Source organism: Gigantopelta aegis, chromosome 12, assembly GCF_016097555.1.
Source record: "Gigantopelta aegis isolate Gae_Host chromosome 12, Gae_host_genome, whole genome shotgun sequence".
Classification (NCBI taxonomy): domain Eukaryota; kingdom Metazoa; phylum Mollusca; class Gastropoda; order Neomphalida; family Peltospiridae; genus Gigantopelta; species Gigantopelta aegis.
The window spans coordinates 6321151-6338667 of NC_054710.1; the positions used below are offsets into that span (position 1 = coordinate 6321151).

Sequence of the window (17517 nt, forward strand, 5' to 3'; positions counted from 1 at the left end):
TGTCCTGTGTCCATTTGCGCTGGTGCGTCTACAGGAGGGGCCGCCACTGTCAGTGGAGCTGACAGCTTTGGTCCCCCCTGGGCTGCTCCTGGCGAGTGCTTCGGTCGAGTAGATAAGGGCGGCCGCGCAGAATGAACCGCCCCCTGTGGTTTAGCCACCGAGTTTGGATCACCCTGCACCGCCCCTGTCGGTCTCGTCCTCTTCTTCGGAACAGGTGGGGCCTCTTCGGAACACAACCTCATCGCTCGAAAGTCAGTACAGAAGTCCTGGGTAGTTAGGTTTTTTGGGGGTTTTTTTAGCTGCCTTCGTGCTTTCTGGTAGTGGTGGCAGCGATTGTCGTGGGCCATGTGCCGGCTTAGGCAATTTGGGCACTGTATGGGTCTAGTGCATGGCGAGTTTAGGGAGCTTCTTGGGTGTTTCTGTCCACATCTAAAGCATGTTGAGAGCTTCCTGTGGTGCCGACATTTGTTTGCCCCATGGCCCCACTGTTGGCAGTGGTGGCATTTAGATGGTTTGACTTCATAGGGCTGAAGAAGGTAGCGGCGGCCAAGAATGTATATCTTGTTACTGTTGGTTACTGTTGTTGTTATCAGTAGGTATCCGTTTGTCCATGTGTTTACTTCGTCTATCTTTATTTGCGGGTTACCGGCTTGAAGGGCTTGTTTGGTCGTTTCTTGGGGTGGGAGGGGGTGAAGTTTTACTAGCCATTTATTGTTGGTTTTGTTTGATTGGCTGGTAGGTAGTTCAGGTTGAGTTGGGGGGGGGGGGGCCATGGGTTAGCGGGGTGGTAGGGATGGTAGTTTGAGGGGTTGGGGTGGTAGGTTTAGGGTTTTGGGTTGGGGTGGGAGTGAGAGAAGGAGAGGTGGTGGTAGCAGAGGGGAGGGGATTAGAGATGGGTTTTTGGGGGATGATGGTGGCAGGGGTGAGGGATGGAGGGGGCGTGGTCTTAAGGAAAGAGATAGAGAGTAGGGAAGGTATAGCTTTGGTGGTGGTATGGTTGGTGGGGTTGTTGCCTATTTTTTTGGTGGCTATTCCGGATGACTTAGCGGTTTTTGGTTTTACTGTCGGTTGAGCCGTTTTGGATAGATTTGTTTTTAGGAAGTTAGTGGCGTTTTGGTTTTTCCCGTTTTTGGTTGGCGTTCTACTTTTCTGGCTGGTTAATCTTTTTAGTGCTGTTGATCTCGAGGGTAGGTAGATGTTTGGACGAGTATACAGTCGCGATTGGGTATTGATTCCTTTTTTGGTGGCTAGTTTTTTGGTTATTGGTTGTTTGTCTTTTTTCCTAGCTCTAGATCGTCATTTTGGGTGTCTGCTAGTCGGTAGCTTCATTCCCGTCCGTGCTGGTTTGTTTATGATAACTAGTTTAACGTGCCCATATACCACTAGGGTTTCGAACACGCCCATCCCGAGTCCGACCTCCGATAAGATCGGTGACCTGACTTGGGATGGAGGAGGGGGGTGAAAATGGGCAGAATTTTGAAAATAGCAATCGGTAAAAAAGTTAATAGAATAAATACAAAAAATTAAAAGGTTACAAGCCAAAAATAAATAAATAATTGACTGCTCGGCCGAATATTTATATAATTTGAAGCATTTTAGGACAGTCCAAAATTAAATAAGAGAAAGAAGAGAGGATCGGACTATTTAATAATATTTTTTTTAAAAGAAGTAATTTCGACATAAAATTTTGAACGCAGATCTAAAAGTTTAAAGTCCGATCGATATGTCCACGCGAGTGGCCTCGTTAAGGCCGTTTGGGTGCACAGCTTAAAGGGACGAGATGGGTTGCATCCCGTCAAGAAAACCCCTAGATTGACAGTCATCAGACGTTTAAGGTGTAGTGCTGTGCTCAAATACAGATCTTGAGAAGCCGGATCCGTCTGAACGAGAGAGTATGAGACTAGGGTATAGTCCAGTCGTCATGGGTTGGTATAGTGGTGCGGACGGGCCCCGACTCCGGAGGATACGAGATAGTATCACTATAAAGCAAGGTAAAGTCTAGAAAAAGAGTAGTAGGGGCCGACCCCGCTTCCTATTTCTTCTTAAGAGTGGGGCGGTCAATCTTCCAGTGCTGCTAGGACAGGCTCGGACATGTAGAGACTAAAGCCCAGTTCTCACTTGAACGATTTTTCGTACAACTGCGGTGCGACTAAAAGATTGTACAGCCGTACGATTCCCGTACGAATTACCTAGGGTCTGTGGCGTTCTGCAGTATGGCCGTCATACGAGTCACGAAAAAAAACAAGTCGCCAGTCAGACGGAGAAATGACGTGGAGGCAAGGAATCTCGCTAAAAAAAGAATCCAACCTGGTGGTGCAGGCTGTCGAAACGAGAAGCGTTCCAGCGTTCAATCAGTTCCAATGGCCGCATACATCCCAGTAGAAAACTTCATTTCGCTGACAAAAACAACGAAATGAAGGACCCCCAAGTCGAGCACACAAAAGCACGTGCACAAGCGAAACAAACACATCTTACCGCGTCGAGCTCCAGACTGGGAATGTGTTTGTTTACTGTTTATTATGATGGCGGACGCGGTAACTTCCATCGAGTCCGCTGTGGGTTCGTTGGTGGCGTCCGAGTCTGTTTGTTGATTGAAGTTTAGTTTTTTTTGTGACAAGATTTACTGGGTGTTTCTCTGATAAATTCCGATTTTAATAAGTTATGAACTTTGCTCTACTCTAATACTGTAACTACTTTTATACCTTGGAACTAACCCAACCCATTTTCCCATTGGCTAACCAATATCTGCAATGCAGCAAGATTGCCTCAAGCGATACGCCCGTGCAACTCAACCGTCCTGCTCAGTACTCCTTTACTTTGGAGAAATGTACATAATACACGCTAACAAAATAATGATAGACTTGCCACAAGTCCAAACCCACAATGTACATATTATACCTGGAAATATACAGATAGACCTGCCTCTTGTCACAAGAGACCCCCAACTACACAATTAATCTAGATACCAACCTTGACTTGTGACAATTCTATTAACTTTTTTACTTATTGCTGTTTTCAAAATTCTGCCCATTTTCAACAATGCTCCCCCTCCCCCCCCCCAATACCCCCCCCCCCCCCCCCCCCCCCCCCCCCCCCCCCCCCCCCCCCCCCGCCCCATTTTCACCCCCCCCCCCCCCCCCCCCCCCCCCCCCCCCCCACCCCCCCCACCCCCCCCCCCCCCCCCCCCCCCCCCCACCCCACCCCGCCCCCCCCCCCCCCCCCCCCCCGAACCCCCCCCCCCCCCCCCCCCCCCCCCCCCCCCCCCCCCCCCCCCCCCCCCCCACCCCCCACCCCCCCTTCCCCCCCCACCCCCCCCCCCCCCCCCCCCCCCCCCCCCCCCCCCCCCCCCCCCCCACCCCCCCCCCCCCCCCCCCCCCCCCCCCCCCCCCCCCCCCCTACCCCCCACCCCCCACCCCCCCCCCGCCCCCCCCCCCACCCCCCCCCCCCCCCCCCCCCAACCCCCCCCCCCCCCCCCCCCCCCCATCCCCAATCCCGAGTCAGGCCACCGATCTTATTTTAAAAAAAATTGACCACCCGATCTAATTTAGCGACAAAATTTAATGAGTAGAATTTTCTTTATTAATTATATTACAGATGCGCATCAAAATTTTAAAGGCCCACTATTTAATTTTTTGATGTAAATTTCAAAATTGTCCGCTTAATTTTTTTTTCTATCCCGGGACAAGCCCCTGGCTATCCAGAGAAAGGCCCCGGGACGGACATGCTCGAAACTCTAGTGGTATATGAGCATGTAAAAATTATTCGCACTCGCACTCAACTCAGGGTTTATATGAAAGCACACTTTTTTTTGTCCATGTACATTTCTGCTGTTCATGAATTGGTTGAATTAATTTATTTAGTCATTCAATCATGGCAACCATCTTGAAATTCAAAATGACCACCATGTTTAATATATTTTTCACATATCTCAACTCCAGGTTAATGTAGAAGCACAATTTGTTTTATCTATATACATTTCTGTAGTCCGTCAGTTGGTTGGTTTTATTTTTATAGTCATTCAATCATGTCAACCATCTTGAAAATCAAAATGGCCATAATTTTAATTTAATATTAAAATGTTTCTTATACCTAAACTCCCAGTTAACGTAGAAGCACGATTTTGTTGTCTATGTACATTTCAGTAGTTAATGAATATAATTGTTTAGATTTATAGTCATCCAGTCATGGCAAACATCTTAAACTTTAAAATGGCAGCCATATGGCAATTTAAAATGGACACCAATTTAATCATTTAACAAATAATGTTTCTCTTAGTCCATATACAAATGCAATTTTGTGTTCCCAAGTACATTTTTAGGTGAAATAATTAAAATGTTGCAATACCTATTATTTTTATGTTTTATATTTTTAAACTAATGAAATAAAGGAACATACCTATTGTAAATTATAATTCATAATGGCATATTAGGCATCTACTTTTGTCTGTAATAGAATGCATACTGCAGGAGTCCTCATCAGCTTCACGCATGCAACACTCGGTACATTGAAGGTTGTGTCGTTGACACTAAAATACATCTACCTGAACACTTACGGACACGACAGTTGCATCTGATTAGTTATGCCACAGATTCTGGTGCAGCTTGCACCTCCAACATCACAGACGCAAATATACCAAATCCACTGACCCCAACCAAGTCTGCATGAAACACTGCCAAATATCTCTGGAATATAAAAACAGTATACCCAAAGAGCACATCCCCAAGAAAATATCTGAGCTCAAGATTATGCAATAGTTTAATCATTTAATGTAAAATGTATGTGGACTAGGAGGAAAATTGTTCGCCAAATAATTAAATTGGTGGCCATTTTGAATTTCTATATGGCTGCCATTTTGAATTTTAAGGTGGTTAATGTGACTGAATGATATAAAAATGTCACCAATTAATTTGTTGATCCCAGATATGTACATAGACAAAAACAATTGTGCTTCTACCTGGAGTTAAGATGTACAAAAAAAACCCATTAAAATGGTGGCCACTTTGAATTTCAAGACGATTGTCATGATTGAATGACTATAAAAATGTCACCAATAAATTCACGACTGCAAAAATGTACAGGCAAAAAATATTGTGTTTCTATGTTAACTGGGATTTGAAATATATGAGAAAATATGTTAAAATGGTGGCCATTTTGAATTCCAAGATGGCTGCCTAGGTTAGACAAGAATTTTCTTTTTGTATGAATTCATTCACCGAGCTCATAAATGTAAAAAAGATACCTCAATTGTTGTGGGTCAACTGAAAGTAAAGATATTTAAATGATGGCCATTTTGAATTTCAAGTTGGCAGTCATGTTCAAATGACTAAACAAAATATTATTAGCAAGTTCATGGTCCTCAAAATTGAAAATAGACACAAAAATTGTGTTTCTATGTTGACTGGGAGTAAAGATACATGTAAAATATCCTAAAATGATGGCCATTTTGAATTTCAAGATGGCTGCCATGATCAAATGACAGAAAAAATTGCTACCAATGGATTTCTAATTCTGAATGCCGATAATGTTAAGGTTTACTAATAAACTGATATAAGCAGCGTATCAACACACCCAGGAAGTACAGCAATAAAATGTGTGGCACCTCACATCAAATCTACCTGCAAAAAAAAATGTAAAGGGGAGGGGGTGGGTGGGGTCACATACCATTTAAGAGATTTAATTAATGTTTTATTCCATAAATATTTCATGGTGCACCTCAAACACTTCTTAGAGTTGGTACCATACAACCGTAACCGGTAGTACTAAACCAAATAACTTCTGGCTGGGTCAAAGATGGAGGTGCAGCAAACTTTTGATAAAGAATTTAACACAAGTCCTGTGATTGGTATTAAATGTGTGTTGGTTGTAAAAAAAAATATATATATATATATATATCTGGGGAAAAAGATATACGCAGTTTTATTTCATCTAGTATCACTGTGTCAAGTAGCCCTGTGATTGAAATGTGTATGGGGTACCTGCAAAAAAACAAGAAAGAAAAAGTACTCAAAATGTGTGCGAACCTAGGGGTGTTGTCAAAACATCTGATTATACCGAAGATGAGCCATGAAAATGTGAGGATTTGATCCAGCTCGGGGAGGGGGTTGGGGTGGCACTTGTCCTCCCCCCACCCCATCTCCAATGTTTATGGCAAGCTATGCCATTGATACCATGTATCATTTCCTTTTAACATAACAACAGAAAATGATTAATGACACAAAACATTTATTAAGTCGTTACATTCATCTTACATCACATAAATACAACAAGTTTTGTGCAAACAGGATTATTATTATTTTTTTTTTACAAATCTGACAGACAACTATAATAACACTCATCTGTCGCAATACTCACAGGGAAAGTCAACTGTTAACGAGAAAAGCTGTGTACACATTAGGGAGGGGGGGGTATTGGCTTTATCAGAAATGTTTACATGGGGGTGGGAGAATGAATGGAGATTTATGGACATCCCCAGCACCAAAGATACATTGGCTGGGAGAATAAGGAAAGACACTAAATTATTGTAGAGTGGGAAAATAATGTCAAGATAGTTTTAATTTATTATAATTTTTTTAAAATAACACACTTCGTTGGTTACCTTAAGTAGATTTGAAAACCTGTAGAGTCGTAAAGGGGCCGAGGTGGGAAAGAAGGAAGCACTGAATTTTTATTGTTGCTTAGTGTTTTTGTCTTTTTTATTTCTTGTTAATTTTAACACAATAATACAAATAAGATTCACTTTGATCTACAATTTAATTCAATATTTATATAGCAGTTGATGGATACTGAAACATAATTTTTTCCCCACGCCATGTAATATCTGTTGGACCTAATGAGATTCAGTTATTCTAGTTAGAATTAACTAGAATAATGAAAAGGGTTTACAACTTCCTGTGCAGGTTTACATAATAATACTTGTGAACAAACATTAAAAGACTTTTTATATTTAAAATAACTTTGTGTCAGAGATCACCAAGAATTCCTTCTACACGTACCGTCAAAACATACCAGAATCGCTTGGCTCCCGACGTTGGCATTGTGTATAACAGGGTTTAACTGTATACTAATAAAACAATAAGACGTAAACCAACAAATCTAATGGCTAATGAAATATAAGCAACAGTCTGCAAACATGCCAGATGAATATTCTGATACATATATGCCACACATTCGAGAAGACAAATTTCATGGTTCTTTATAAAAGATATTAATTATGTCATACACCTTGTTTAACATGAAGAATTTCTAAATAATGGGCATAAAATATTCTTATCCAAACTTTTAGACATTCTTAGTAGCCTAGTATTGACCGATTGTATTCTGCATTGAAGAGACAGTCTAACAGTTGCACAAGGACAAAATATAACTATTTATTTTCCATCCTTGCGAAATGTAAAGATTATAGCTGGAATTACATGTCCACCAACCAACCCCCCCCCCCCCCCCCCCCCCCCATCAAAATCACTTTATTTACTGCTATTTTTAAAATGTGTATTCTTGTCAAATCCAATCAGTGATAAAGAATTGGCTGCTATTTTCACCGATAAGACAATGAATATTTTTTAGGTAAAGGAATTTCAAGGGAAAGCACTGTTTACACCTAGTGGCAACACATCACAATTTTGATATTCCCGATTTAATTGTGAAGAGTTATGGCGATCGGTTTATTTGTGACGATTCATGGCAGACGCATGTAATAATAGTCAAGCAGGCCAGATGCAACTGTGAGAACGTACCTCTAATCTTTTGTGTATACATCGTGGATTTACGTCTTGAGAAATTAGGATTTCACAGGTTTGTGCTGAAAATAAGCCAAGACTATTCTCCACTGGCAAGGTTGCAGTCTCGGCTGTATTTTTAACATTAAATTATTCACGATATTCATCCGCATTAGTTTTCATTATTTTTCTTCCTATAAGACGTCGCTCTTCGATATCCTGTAAAGGGACTATCCCGGCTTTCTCAGCCCTAGCAAGACTTCCGTTCGTTCCCTCCCCCTCCACCCAACAAAATAAACACACATCCTGCTGTTTCCAGTTTTTAAAACACTGTCTTAATTCAACATGTTTTAAATATAAAGCGCTATACGAATAAATACATCTGAAATGACCTTCAGCCGAATCATTTCAAATTTCGTTTGGCTATTGGAATAAGTAATACATTTGTATGTACTAAACTATTTTAAATCGGAACTGATGTTCAGGTCCCACAAAACATTACAATGTCCAGAAATGTATGGTTTATAACAAAATATTCATATTCTGAGCAGGAAAATTAAATAAATCATAATTTTATTTTAAAAATATTTTATTAGCGGAAAACGTTTAGAAATGGCTGCAAACTCAGGACAGCCCCTTTAAAGAGAGAATGCAATGTCTTTTCTGAAGTGTTTACGTAAATCTGAACGAACAAATCACACCTAAAGTAAAGATTTACTTTCATTCTAACGACGTCTTGCCCAAAAATTAAAAAGCAAAAACGTCACACTGAATATTACGACATATTTAGCAGACTGCGATTGGTATGGAAATGTAGAAATGCGCCGGTAAAACAGAGAGATTAAAGACGTCCATGGATGGGCAGCGACACGAAACTCTAGTGTTAGCGATGTCCAGTGGTAACAAACACAAAAATAATGTTGACTCTTCTAACGACACAACTGTAAATAATCCTAATCTCGCGACGTCGTGTTTCATTGTGGCTCGTACACATCTGTCTCTCCTCGTCAGAACCTGGAGTGATGGAATAAAGGAATATTTTATTTAACGACGCACCCAACACATTTTAATTACAGTTAAATAGCATTGCACATATGGTTACGGATAACACGGAAAATGAGAGGGGAAACACGCTTCTCCCAAGCCATAGGCTTCTCTTTTCGATTAGAAGTAAGGTGGGTTTTTTTTTATATGCATGCACCATCCCACAGACAGGATAGTACATACCATGTTCTTTGTAATACCAGTTGTGAAGCACTGGCTGGAATGAGAAATAGCCCAATGGGCCCCACTGACAGGGATTGATCCCAGACCGACTAAAAATATCCACGACTTTCCAGGATTCCCATCACCCATATCAACCCATCCCCGCCTAAAAATATCCACTTGCCCCTTTTCTTTCTCTTTTAATTTTTTTCCCCACCATTGGAATGCCTTTTTCAAGAGTTTGTCCATTCGTCCCTTTTTCAGTTAGTTTGGCATGCTCCCCCCTCACCCCCCCCCCCCCAATTGTTCTTTTTACCTGCTCTAGCCTAAGATTATTCATGTGTGTCTTACTCACCTTGTTAAACTTTTTCTTTAACTCAATTTAAGTTCTGAAAATAACAAGGAAACATATTTTAAAATTCACTGTGCAAAACTGTCTCGTAACAATACAAACAATTTATAAACGAAAATGTCAACACAGCAGTGAAACAAAATCGAACTAATCAAATAATGTACACAGGGGATGAGTTACACATTTAAAAATATACTCCTCTCCACCCCCCTCCCCCAAAAAAGCACACAAAAAACTACACTGAAGCAATTCATAATCAATTTTTTTTTTTTTTTCTTCTTCTTCGTTCAAATTTGTGAAAATTGCCTCATACAGATATTCCGATCCGAGTGTTGAATTGGGCAGTTGTTTGCAGGTCGTCCCTGGATCCCCAGAGCTTCTAATGTAGGTCTGTTCCATGCGGCCAGAAGTGGCTTCTCCGAGTTGTGTAGTGGGCATTGTTGTAGGATATGTTCTGGTGTTTGCAGGCCTGTACCACACTGACAGTCACTTGTGTGACATATATTAAGCTTGTGGAGATGGAAGTTTAGGCAGCAGTGGCCTGTATTATTGCAATGAGATATACGTAGATATAAATTCCTGTTCCATTTGAGGTACGGACATTGTGGGTGTTTTGACAGGTAAACAGTCGGCTATTGGATGTCAAACATTTGGCAAACTTGATATACAGTCTTAGAGGGGAAACCCACTACACGTTTCCATTAGTAGCAAGGGATTATTTATATGCACCATCCCACAGACAGGGTAGCTCATACGACGACCTTTGATACACCAGTCATGGTGCACTGGCTGGAATGAGAAAAACAGCCACATGGGCCCACCCAATGGGATCGATCCCAGACCAATGGCATATCAGGTGAACACTTTACCAGTGGGCTGGCTGCATCCCGGCCTGTGTTTTGACAGAGGCATGCTGCGTGTAGGACATATTAATTACTGACATCAATCATGGATTTTTATAATCGATCATCACATCCGTAGATCCCAACTGATCAGTTTTCGATTACAATTCATCACTAGAACATCAACAGTTTGCAATTCCATCAAATGTATTGACATTCCTTTTATTTTCCATCCTTTATCATTATAGGTGCTTCACAACCAAGTTCAAGGTCAGGTTTTGCACAAATGTATGGCAAGGAATGCGCAAATCTGAGTAAAATTCGCTCTACTGGTCCCACCAGTAGATCTAACAGCATTGCGTGGACTCTCACATCTAGGTGACATTTAATCTATAAATAACAATTTAAATATCGACCAATTACACTTCGCCTTTATAGATCCATATGTAATAGTGGAGCTAATTTTAATTAGATTGGGAATGCGCAAAGTGAGCTTTCCCCGACTATCAGTTTCACTCAGTGGCGCACCTAAGGTATGGCTGGTATGGCTGGTATGGCAGGTATGGCTGGTATGGCACATATGGCACGTATGGCTGGTATGGCACGTATGGCTGGTATGGCTGGAATGTATGGCTGGTATGGCTGGTATGGCAGGTATGGCAGGTATGGCACGTATGGCACGTATGGCTGGTATGGCACGTATGGCACGTATGGCTGGTATGGCTGGTATGGCACGTGCCCTGGGAGCCACTTGAAGGGGGCCACCACTGAGCAGTTTCTATTAAAGTCGGACGTTATCTAAAAGAAGGGTGTCAGATGTTTGGACATGGGGCGTAATTTCAGTGCTTGCCATAGGCGCTATTTTCCATAGGGGACACCACTGGTTTCACTTACCATGCAGGGCTTCTAAAGCGTAAAACTGGACATCTAAGTCTTGGTCAATCTTCAACTTCTCTAAACACGGCTTAATCTGGCTCTGAATAACACTGCAATGAACAGAATTAGTCATAATGAATAACACTGCAAAAAACAAAATTAGTCATAAACTGTCAAACACAGACTCAGTCACGACTTGACATGGCTATGAATAACACTGCAATGAACAGAATTAGTCATAATGAATAACACTGCAAAAAACAAAATTAGTCATAAACAGTCAAACACAGACTCAGTCACGACTTGACATGGCTATGAATAACACTGCAATGAACAGAATTAGTCATAAACAGTCAAACACAGACTCAGTCACGACTTGACATGGCTATGAATAACACTGCAATGAACAGAATTAGTCATAAACAGTCAAACACAGACTCAGTCATGACTTGACATGGCTATGAATAACACTGCAAAAAAACTAAATTAGTCATAAACAGTCAAACACAGACTCAGTCACGACTTGACATGGCTATGAATAACACTGCAAAACACTAAATTTGTCATAAACGGTCAAACACAGACTCGAGACATTTACGTCAGTCAGGGTTTAACCCGACATAGTCTTAAAGAGGAAACCCACTATATTTGTTCATTAGTAGCAGGGATCTTTTATATGAACCATCGCACAGACAGGATAGTACATACCGCAGCCTTTGATACACCTGTTGTGGTGCACTGGCTGGAATGAGAAATAGCCCATTGGGCCCACCGAAATGATTCGATCCTAGACCGACCGTACATTAGGTGAGTGCTTTACAACTGGCCTACATCTCACAACTATAAACCACTATTCATTGGTCTAGGATTTGAGATATGTAACGTGGTGATGGAGCTGATGGTTGGGGAGACAAGGACTGGGATGTGGAGGGGGACAGCGAAAGTAGTTGAAAGATAGGAGGAGTTGCTAGATCAGGAGAAAATGAGATGTCAAAGGAGACAAAGGAAATAAAAATTATAATAATAAAATAAAAATAAACAAGTATTCTGAGTACTGCTAAAGCAATACACATCCCCTACCTGACCCAACAATTTTTCGTATCTCTTAAATTCAAGAGCCAAACCCCTGTGAAAAGTGGATAAATCACCATAAAAGATAAACCTGGATCAGCAACAGTACATGATAAAGATATATTAAAAAATTCACCTCAATAACTTCAGGCACTGCAAAACTAAAGTACAGATTTTTTTGTTTTTCATATCTCCTAAGTTAAAGGGCCATAACTCTGTCACAAATTGGTAAATTGCCATGAAATTCAAACCTGATCTGTAACTGTACGTGATAAAGCTATACACAAAAATTCAAGCATTCAAGCATTCGAAAACAAACATCCGGAAAACTATATGTGGGACAGACAGACGGGCAGACAGAAAGAGATGAAACCTATAGTCCCCTCTGGTTGGACCAGTAGGGGACTAATAAATAAACAAGTTGACGCTGCTATCACCATGATTGTAAAAACGATACCTATATCTTGCCATTTCACTAGTTTGGTCTATGACTTTTACGACAGACTTACGTGGGGTCTAACATGGGACCCAGTTTCTGTAGAGTCTTGGCTACATTGAATCGCACGTTGGCTACAGCGTCTGTTCCCATTCCGGTGATGGTGGGAAGCATCAGTTTGACGGTCTGTGGCCCCCCGAACACCTCGGCTAACAGCTGCAAATAGAAACGGTTAACATCAGTTTGACGGTCTGTGGCCCCCGAACACCTCGGCTAACAGCTGCAAATAGAAACGGTTAACATCAGTTTGACGGTCTGTGGCCCCCGAACACCTCGGCTAACAGCTGCAAACAGAAACAGGTTAACATCAGTTTGACGGTCTGTGGCCTCCCGAACACCTCGGCTAACGGCTGCAAATAGAAACGGTTAACATCAGTTTGACGATCTGTGGCCCCTCAAACACCTCGGCTAACGGCTGCAAACAGAAACAGGTTAACATCAGTTTGACGGTATGTGGCCCCCTGAACACCTCGGCTAACAGCTGCAAACAGAAACGGTTAACATCAGTTTGACGGTCTGTGGCCCCCCGAACACCTCGGCTAACAGCTGCAAACAGAAACGGTTAACATCAGTTTGACGGTCTGTGGACCCCGAACACCTCGGCTAACAGCTGCAAACAGAAACGGTTAACATCAGTTTGACGGTCTGTGGCCCCCCGAACACCTCGGCCAACGGCTGCAAATTGAAACGGTTAACATCAGTTTGACGGTCTGTGGCCCCCCGAACACCTCGGCTAACAGCTGCAAACAGAAACGGTTAACATCAGTTTGACAGTCTGTGGCCCCTCAAACACCTCGGCTAACAGCTGCAAACAGAAACAGGTTAACATCAGTTTGACGGTCTGTGGCCCCCCGAACACCTCGGCTAACAGCTGCAAACAGAAACGGTTAACATCAGTTTGACGGTCTGTGGCCCCCCGAACACCTCGGCTAACGGCTGCAAATTGAAACGGTTAACATCAGTTTGACGATCTGTGGCCCCTCAAACACCTCGGCTAACGGCTGCAAATAGAAACGGTTAACATCAGTTTGACGATCTGTGGCCCCTCAAACACCTCGGCTAACGGCTGCAAACAGAAACCGGTTAACATCAGTTTGACGGTCTGTGGCCCCCCGAACACCTCGGCTAACGGCTGCAAACAGAAACAGGTTAACATCAGTTTGACGGTCTGTGGCCCCTCAAACACCTCGGCTAACAGCTGCAAACAGAAACGGTTAACATCAGTTTGACAGTCTGTGGCCCCCCGAACACCTCGGCTAACAGCTGTAAACAGAAACAGGTTAACATCAGTTTGACGGTCTGTGGCCCCCCGAACACCTCGGCTAACAGCTGCAAACAGAAACAGGTTAACATCAGTTTGACGGTCTGTGGCCCCCCGAACACCTCGGCTAACAGCTGCAAACAGAAACAGGTTAACATCAGTTTGACGGTCTGTGGCCCCCCGAACACCTCGGCTAACAGCTGCAAACAGAAACAGGTTAACATCAGTTTGACGGTCTGTGGCCCCCCGAACACCTCGGCTAACAGCTGCAAATAGAAACGGTTAACAGTAACAACTGGTATGGTGGACTTACTGGACCTTCTGACTGACTAAGGAAAAACAAAGTTAAAGTTTGTTTTTGTTTAACAACACCACTAGAGCACACTGATTTATTAATAATCGGCTATTGGTTGTCAAACATATGATCATTCTGACACAGTCGTAGAGATGAAACCCGTTTTTCCATTAGTAGCAAGGGATCTTTAATACGCACCACCCGACAGCCAGGATAGGACATACCACAGCCTTTAATATACCAATTGTGGTACACTGGCTAGAGCGAGAAATAGCCCAGTAGGCCCACCGACAGGGATAGATCCTAGACGAAAGGAATGAAGGAAATGTTTTATTTAACGACGCACTCAACACATTTTATTTACGGTTATATGGTTAAGCCTTAATAAAGACCACACAGATATTGAGAGAGGAAACCCACTGTCGCCACTTCATTGGCTACTCTTTTTTTCGATTAGCAGCAAGGGGTCTTTTATATGCACCATCCCACAGACAGGATAGTACATACCACGGCCTTTTTTACACCAGTTGTGGAGCACTGCAGGACTAGCTCTGTTTGAGCAAAACATTTCGCCAAATTGTCTATTAAACCTCAAAAATTGCAGAAATTGACAGATGTTTTCTTTAAAATGTCAATTATTACATTAAATTATTTCGCCAAATTAGAATAAAATTTGCCAACTGCTTTCACAATTCGCCAATGGGTCCACTGATGGAGATCGATCCTAAACCGACCGCGCATCAAGCGGAAGCTTTACCACTGGGCTACGTGCCGCACTTTTCTTCTGACTACTGCAGGCATGACGTCATGCCAGTCGATATTCCGTACACTGTATACAGTGCATTCCACAAATTCATATTTCCTGCCATTTTGCACACGGTACTCACTTCGAAACAGAAATTTAATACAGGGAACAGTTTACCTGACAGCATGGTATCTTTTGCTTTTCATTTTTCGCTTGACAACAATGGCAGCATATCGCAATAATTTTTAGGGATCGATAGCTGATTGTGACAACAATTTTTATAATAAATTTAATCATTTTACCAACAACGAAAATCACCAAATATTGGGATATGAATCATAGTTTGTATTTTAGAACAAATGCTGGTCAGAATTATTGGGAATAACAGACATAAAAATTGGACATCTGATTAATAAACGCAACTTTTGAGATTTTTTTGGACTAATTTTAATCAACATTAAATGATCTAAAATGTCATAAAAATTTGAAAAGCCCTTCGAAAATAATACTTACCGGTACTGATTTATTTTATGTATGCATAAAACATTTAAGTGAATACATGCGCGTAAAAATTATAAACTTGTACCCATTCAACGTGGCTTTTGTCAAAAATCAATCTAGTACCGGTAGTAAAAGTACTTGCCAAATCGGGTCATGGGATTAGCTATAAAGGCTAGAAAAGAGATGGATGTAGAACAATAGGCACTAACTGTTAGTCGTTAGGCAGTGTGAAAATAATACAAGCAAATATGTCGCACTCTAAATAGTTGTCAAAAGATTTTTATGAATCTTCAATTTTGAAGTCGTTTCAGTGCAAACAATTAAATTTTAATGTTTTTGAGACAGAGAGAGACAGCGTCAGAGAGAGAGAGAGAGAGAGGGAGAGAGAGTGACAGACAGAGACAGAGTCAGAGAGAGAGAGAGGGAGAGAGAGAGACAGAGAGTGAAAGACAGACAGAGAGAGTGACAGAGAGAGAGAGAGTGACAGAGAGAGAGAGAGAGAGAGTGACAGACAGAGACAAGGTCAGAGAGACAGAGAGAGTGACAGACAGACAGAGTCAGAGAGAGAGAGAGTGACAGTCAGAGAGAGTGACAGACAGTCAGAGAGAGACAGAGAGAGTGACAGAGAGAGAGAGAGACGGAGAGACAGAGAGAGTGACAGCCAGAGACAGACACACAGAGAGGGAGAAAGAGAGGAAACCAAAAGTAAAGTTTGTTTTGTTTAACGACACCACTAGAGCACACTGATTTATTAATCATAGGCTATTGGATGTGAAATATTTGGTAATTTTGACATAGTCTTGAAGACAAAACCCGCTATATTTTTCCATTAGTATCAAGGGATCTTTTGTATGCACCATCCTCGAGACAAGATAACACATATCACAGCCTTTGATATACCAGTTGTGGTGCACTGGCTGGAAGAAGAAATAGCCCAGTGGACCCCATTGACAGTGATCAATCCTAGACTTACTGTGCATCAAGCGAACAATTTATCACTGGTCTACGTTCCGCCCCCAACAGACAGAGAGAGAGAGAGAGAGAGAGAGAGGAGAGAGAAGGAGAGAGAAGGAGAGAGAGAGAAGAGAGAGGGTGGGGACCAGACAGACAGTGACAGACAGAGGCAGATAGGGGAGAGACGGGAGGAGGCGTGGCGGGAAGAAAAACCAATGAATGACTCCTTGGTCATTGAAGAAGATGCATAAACTAAAAAGAAATGTCTGATAAAGAAATATAACAAAGAGAGAGAGAGAGAGAGAGAGAGAGAGAGAGAGAGAGAGAGAGAGACAGAGAGAGAGAGAGAAAGAAACATAAGGAAAAAAAAGGTAACACAAATAAATAAATATGTTAGACCCACATTAACACAGAACAGACAGGTTAGTCGATGGAGATAGTTGGGGTCGCGTGCCATCTGCAGGACTTTCGGCACCACGGTCTGCTGTGCCCAGTCTAAGCCGAACTTCTCCACCAACTTCTTCAGATTCAGGGTGGCAGCTTCTCGTATCGCGTACACTGAAAACAATAATACAACATGAAATGTCAACAGAATTCTGAAAAACACAAGTTATGACGTCAATCGTCGTCGTAAAGCATGAGTTATGACGTCACACGTGTGTAGAAATCATGGAGCACCAGGGTGCTAGACGGATTTATCTAACACTGTGTAAAAGTGGGCTAATTCTGTCCAGTGGGCAACAATAATCACCATTGTGAGGTATAGATAAGGCTATTCCAACCAGAGAGACAAAATATTTTTTGTGAGGGCCGAGGTTTATACCTCTACCTTGTAAATTACAATACTCAACTGTATATGGTTACAAATATCTTGGTACAAACAAAGTGACATGTCCCACTGGAACGCCAAGTGGGACGTAACACTTCGTGACATTATTGACTGGCTCACTACAACTTTAAAAGGAACGTCGACCAAATGAGTTGAGTGATATAAATTAAGATAGATTATGGGTAATAACTAGGATATTCAACTCGCTACCATTTCATGTCATGTTTATGTCCGTCCTTGACAACTGAAAATTATTTCACTCGGGACATAAACATATGAAATGGAAGCTCGTTAATATCCTATAATGCTGACATGACCTCATGAAAGGAAAGGACAAGTTTTATTTAACAATGCACTCAACACATTTTATTTAC

The 17517-nt window shown here is 42.0% G+C and overlaps 1 protein-coding gene across 2 annotated transcripts in view; it reads right to left on the minus strand.

Annotated features, from left to right (window-relative positions):
* Positions 1–6205: 6205 nt before the first annotated feature.
* LOC121385773 (serine/threonine-protein phosphatase 2A 65 kDa regulatory subunit A alpha isoform-like) overlaps positions 6206–17517 on the minus strand; it is a 50131-nt gene continuing 38819 nt past the window's right edge. The window contains exons 12-16 of one of the 2 annotated variants that reach the window (XM_041516551.1): positions 16718–16872; positions 12572–12714; positions 11010–11101; positions 9277–9310; positions 6206–8729 (exon numbers count right to left, since the gene is read on the minus strand). In XM_041516551.1, coding sequence (XP_041372485.1) covers positions 9294–9310; positions 11010–11101; positions 12572–12714; positions 16718–16872 — 407 coding nt within the window. In that variant the 3' untranslated portion in view covers positions 6206–8729; positions 9277–9293. Of the gene's footprint in view, positions 8730–9276; positions 9311–11009; positions 11102–12571; positions 12715–13715; positions 14086–16717; positions 16873–17517 lie in introns of those variants that run through there. The other variant, XM_041516550.1, reaches the window with a different exon arrangement.